At 33.5% G+C, this 6,209-nt stretch overlaps 1 protein-coding gene across 1 annotated transcript; it reads right to left on the reverse strand.

Annotated features, from left to right (window-relative positions):
- Nucleotides 1-2,686: 2,686 nt before the first annotated feature.
- Nucleotides 2,687-4,988, reverse strand: LOC145012228 (exocyst complex component EXO70C1-like). The gene is made up of 2 exons (XM_078971023.1): nt 3,075-4,988; nt 2,687-2,944 (listed from the first exon to the last, which is right to left on the reverse strand). The coding sequence occupies exons 1-2, from the start codon at nt 4,942-4,944 to the stop codon at nt 2,829-2,831; spliced, it is 1,986 nt and encodes a 661-aa protein (XP_078827149.1). The 5' UTR covers nt 4,945-4,988; the 3' UTR covers nt 2,687-2,828.
- Between the last annotated feature and the right edge of the window lie 1,221 nt (nt 4,989-6,209).

Raw genomic sequence — 6,209 nt, forward strand, 5'->3', positions numbered from 1 at the left:
AAGAACACAAAATATCATTGGTTTGAACTCCAATTGAGTAAAAAAAAATTCATCATAAGAATCAACTTGAACTCCTTTTTCTTGAACATCAAGAACACGATGATCATCATCAAGAACATGTTCTTGAGCTTCACAACAATTTGCATAATATTCAAGTTTATTGCTTCCACATTTACATTCAGCAAGAAAAATTCCTTTTATAACTTCACATTCTCTCTTATTTCTTCGTCTTTTTTGATACGTTGTAATCAATTTATCAAACAAATCTTTGGTTTGAGAAATTGGATAACAAAATAATTCTCCAACCTCATTCTTTTCACAATTTGAAATGGGTGTATATTTACTCATTAATCCAACGGTTATAAGCGATAAACAATTGATTCAAAAGTGTATTCGCCTAATGAATTTCCATTATGTATCAACCATTTCTCCATAATTGCTTCTTTTCTTTTGAATCAAATGATATGAACTTAGGTTTTCTTGAGAGAGAAAGTGAAAATCAAGAAGATCTCTAGAGAGAGAAAGTGAATATGAATGAAATCCTAGTGAGAGAAAGTGTTACATACAAGTATTCTATATAGAGAAAATTGAATTATGGATCAAATCAAGGAAAATTTTGATTTCTAGAACACAAAACACTCTCTAATTACGAAGCTCAATAAGAACATAAAGAATCACCAAATAGATTACCATCATGGATTATTTATTTATATAATCAAGAACACCAGCTTTGATGCCAATTGTAGTGGTTTTAATTATGATGACATGTGCGAAATTAGAAAAGATCTAGTGAATCATCATATAAACTCAAGAACACAAAGAGTAAATAAAACTGTTTAAGCTCATATTAGATCTTGAAAGAGTATACAAATGGGTCTTGTACAAATTCTCTCTCTAGTCTAACACTCAAAATGGTTATCTTACATAAATGAATGTCACTCATTTCCTATTTATATGAAAGACAACTCATCACACAATACAAATGGGTAAAGCATAAAAACATCCAAGCGTGACTTTGCACCCTAACAGTTAAGTTGATTTTAAGTGCTTGATTCTTCATACATTCTAATTGGTTCTCCGTTTTCATCTACATTTTCGGTGTTGTTGTAGCTCTAATATTTGATATTTGAAGTTGAAGTTTCTTAAAGAACTTGGAGGAATGTGATGGAAGAAAATGATGTTATGTGAAAAATTGAGCATGTGCAAAATTGATCACCGTCAACAGTTAAGAAGTCCAGGAGTTAGATACTTATTTGAAATGACAAACATGTATTAACTAGGATGAAAAGATAACAATATATATATATATATATATATATATATATATATATATATATATATATATATATATATATATATATCAGTGTTGCAGAAATCGGCCTAATTGGCGATTAATCGCTAATCGGACCTCCACCGATGAGATTTATTGCAAATCGGTCACTATAATAAGGCTTGGTCAATGCAGGTCAAAGTCGGAATTAATCGGACCTAATCGGGTTTGGTCAATGCAAGTTAAAATCGGACCAAATCGGACTTAATCGGACCTAATCGCCAATTAATCACTTTTTTTGGTGAATTAAAGTTAGATTTATAAATTTTTTAATAATTTTCTTAAGAATTAATGATTCCCGATTAATCCCCACCTAGTCCATTAATCCTTAATCGCTAGTCCACCGATTAGCGATTTCTGCAACCATGATATATATATATATATATATATATATATATATATATATATATATATATATATATATATATATATATATATATATATATATATATATATATAATAAAAATAAAAATAAAACCAATTACAGTTCGAATTGGTAAATGATGGACTTTGGTTTCTAAGTAGAAAAATTGAAATTAAAATAGGATACAAAATCAAAATAAGGAAAAAAATCATGTTAAAGGAACGGCGGTTATAAAGGGTACAAAAGGAAAACATCAATTTCTTAAGTGGATGGCTCAAAAGAAGAAGTGGCCCATTATTTAAAAGCCATGTTGAATAAGTGTTTATTTGATATAAATAATGGCATGGAAGCAATTATACTTGAACACTCAAAACCCATGTGTTATCTCTTATTCTTTTTAGAATAATCACTTAATCAGGAATAGAATTTCATTTAGAAATTCCATAACCTTGCAAATAAAAACACAAACATACCGTTAGCACATATATATTAATTTCTTGGTTTTAATCTCCTCCGACATTCCTGTACGTGCATATGAAATGCAATAGGATTAAATAACAATACTATTCTGAATTGGTACATATATGTTGGCCTTCTTGAGGCCTTTAATCTTCCAAATTTTTATAGGGTTCTGTCATGTTAAATAGTATTTGCAATCATAGGCCAAGCCCTTACCACTACCAAAATGAATGTTTCCCTCTACACATTTGTTATGGACATCAAAAGTAGTAAGTTTGGCAAGATCATTTAAGGTATTAGGCAGTGTAACAGTGAAAAGTTCGCTGGCCATATCTGAGGGGTATTAGGGGCGACATTATCACCTCAAATGCTGTCGTCTGTAAAGCAATTTGTACCAACTAAACCCTAGCCATTTGATCTATGGGATAAATTGATGGTCAAAGTAATAAGCACAAGGATCGCTGATAAGGGTAATAGTGACCATTAATCGTCTGTTAATTACCATTGTTTTGTTATTGTTGTATTATCCTTGAAAACTTTTGTTGTATATATATTCACATTGTCCTCCTATATACATACATATCTACAGTAATATACAAATGTGAAAGCAAAGGTAACTAGTTAACTAAAATTTCTCTAGATTCTATCTAATCAAAGCTATGGTTGTGTTACGTATTACATAAGTCCCACGTTTTTATAACTCTTAAGTAGATTCTTGAAAGCCCCTGTGGTTTGCTTCACCGTTGATACAGCTTGTATAGAGTTCATTTGATTGTCCACCTTCTCCGTGCCTTGTAGGTTAGATAGTTTCATGTCATATAATAAAACATTTTAGCAAAATGCAAATAAAACAATTAACAAACTTCATGCAAAAAAATGATATTGATGATAATATATAAATAGTAAATACATATAGTTTACCTTCAAATAAAGTCTCAATCATTGCTTCGACATCTTCAGGTTGATACTTGATGTATTTATCGATGCTCTTTGCACCTTCAAACTGTGGCTTGTACCTGCCAACAAATGACCTATACGCTGGACTGACGACTGCAGTTATGGAAACCCTAATCTCGGATAACAACTGATCATCGCTCACCACCCATGTGCTTTGGGTCTTGTATATCTCGTCGAACATTGCATTAAAATTCTTGAACCTCTCTTTCAATATTCGTCTATTTGGCTTCCCTTTGACTTGGACACCTTCTTGTGTAAGGCATTGTAGTAGCCTGTTCCATGTTTCCCTCTGGTAACTCTTGTGGTAGTTCCTCACATCTGATGACTTCCGCCGACACCAATTATCTCCAAGCACTCCGTTCATCTCCTTCACGGTTTGCAATATAAACCGGTCGTTGTTCATCAGGAATATGTACCCCAATGATGCGTCTTTGTAAAGCGCTGACTTTGTTTCAAGGTTACTGTCTAGCAGCTGGATCACAGACAATAATTGTTTCGACAATATTGAAGACTCCTCCTCGGTGTCGTCGTCCTCTGGTTTGGTGTGTTCTCGGAACACGTATTCCAATACGTGTTGGTACTCGTCAAATGCGCATTTTATATAGTTCATGACGTAGCGTGTGGTGGGGTGTACTCCGCCTCCCTGGATGGGAGTTTTGTTCGCATCGTTCTTGATGGAGCTCTTTAGATCATTGAACATGTTGAGGACGACTTGCCCGATGATGTATGTGGCAGATGATATTTCAGACGTGAGGCTGCAAGATTCTTCTAGTTTCACGTTGCTGAAATCCGAGTCATCAATGGAGTCGCCAAGATCACGGATCGCTACGTACATTTCGAGGAATTTTAGCAACCTCTTTGCCTTGGGCTTTGCCGTTGCTACAACAGTCACAGATTCAACAAGTAACGTGGTAACACCACGGAGGATGTTGATAAACAAGGTGGTGAAAACCTTAAGGTGGTCGGAAAACACAGTCTCACCAAGCTTCCTTTCAGCGGGGAAAAGGACGCTGGAACAATGGTTGGCTAATTTAATCCACCGTGTTATATCTGGTTCAAGCGATACCCATTTCAATTTTGGAACATCTTCAACGTTAAATTTTTCAAATTCAAACCTTTTGACTTGCTCATTTAATCCATCTTTCCGCATCGTACTATACACCTGACAACATTCGTATTGGTACCCTGCAGGGATCATGAGAGATACAATTTTGTTCATCACAGTAATGTTTTCTTCTGTGTACCCTGGAAAATCTTGCTCGATATTTGAGTATGAAGTCTCAGGTGTTAGCGTAGGGAGAGGATCCGATTTTGAGGAAGAAGACTTAGATTTCGGTATTGGTTCAGTAGGAGTTGTCCAATCTTGTAACAAAGCCCCGAACTCTTCTTCCATGAGAACCATCGCTTGCTGAAGGACCTTGCTGACCATATTAAAGGATGACGAATTTGGGAACTCACCCAAAACGATTTTCAGTTTTGATAAACGTTTGATGGCTTCTATGAAAAACTCGTCTTCCTCCGTCAAATTAGCAAATCTGGAGCCAGGTTGTATTGAGTTGTATCTTTTATTAATCCTTGATTCTATGATTCCAACGAAGGTATTAACCGTATCAGGAATTTCAGGTGAGATCTCCTTTTCGTCGACGGTGGACAACTCGTCGGTGAATTGATCAATGTCGATGGAAATTTGATGAAGGTCAAGATGCGACAACGATTCATCTTCGACATCATCCCCAGCGTCAGACGCGTCGGTAACATCATCATCAGGGAGCTTAGGCACGTCCACGCAAGATTTCCGTCGGTTTTTAACCTTACCGCTATAGATTTTTTCCATTAAACTTTTGTATGGGATGAATAGATGAATGAAAATGGAGAAGAAGGAGGGTGGTGGAACATCCCAATTTCCTATTTTTAGGACCTAATTTCATATGGTTGTTTGGTCCGATTAACAAGGATGGTGTGTCCCATTTTGAGTTTTACGGTCCAGCGTTGGAATTTGAGAACTGCCATGCGAATTTCATTCAAATTGATTATCATTTTTACTAATCTTATTATATTAATTTCTAATTTCTAAAAACACGAATGAAATTCTATTTACAACGATGATTTGATATTTTAATTATAATCCTCATATTAATATATGTATTAATTTCCAGCTGTTTATCCGCGTCAAACGACGGTTGTTAATAGGTTTTTTTTTTTTTTTTTGGTTTTTTCTTTTTCCAGAAATCAGTTGTAGAAGCAATTAGTTCTTTTGCACATATAGTTTACTACATTTGAACAATTATCCATAATATGTGCATGTATTCCATGTCTCATATCCATAATATGCATGTATTCCATGTCTAATGACCAAAAAAAGTTGTTTGAAATCACCTCCAATGCATGTCTTTTAACCATCGACACTTCATACGATATGATTATTTTTGTAGTCCGTCATAGTTGAGCATTACCAATTTGTCATGTAATCTTGTAAATTAGATTATTTTCAATACGAATGGAAAATAAGTAAAGCTAATGACTTTGGATGAAATAATGTATTTTTCGGGCATTTAGGACACTTCTAGACTATATTAATGAATTTACTAAAGTATACCGAAGCCAATATGTTGGCAATAGATTAAAAAGCAATAAAGAGCAACATTACCACTTATTTTGCATAAAAAAATGTAATTGCAAAAAAATAGCAACCTACTTTGCAAAAAAATACAGAAGTTATCAAATAACACTATAGAGTTGATTTGATTTAAAAAAAACTATTGAAATAGACAAATAATAAACAAAATAGCTAAATAGAAAGACTACAACTTGACATGGAAAAAAAATACATATAACTTATTAATTAAAATATCAGCAAACAATTTACCAAAATAACAATCTACTTTGTATTTTCTGCATTTTCTTAGACATGTTTTATTTTTATCTTTTAATAGCAAATTATCAACTTTTTCTTGATGGAGATTTTTGAGCATTTTAAAATTAGAAAGCACTTCATGTCATTTTTAATCGAAGAGCACTTCTATGTTTTGTTAATAAAAAATCCTAAGTGAGGACCATAATTGCTAACCTACCATTAGACTATTTTAAACCTACTATACA

The sequence above is a fragment of the Lactuca saligna genome, chromosome 8 (genome assembly GCF_052625555.1).
Source record: "Lactuca saligna cultivar CGN05327 chromosome 8, ASM5262555v1, whole genome shotgun sequence".
NCBI classification, from domain to species: domain Eukaryota; kingdom Viridiplantae; phylum Streptophyta; class Magnoliopsida; order Asterales; family Asteraceae; genus Lactuca; species Lactuca saligna.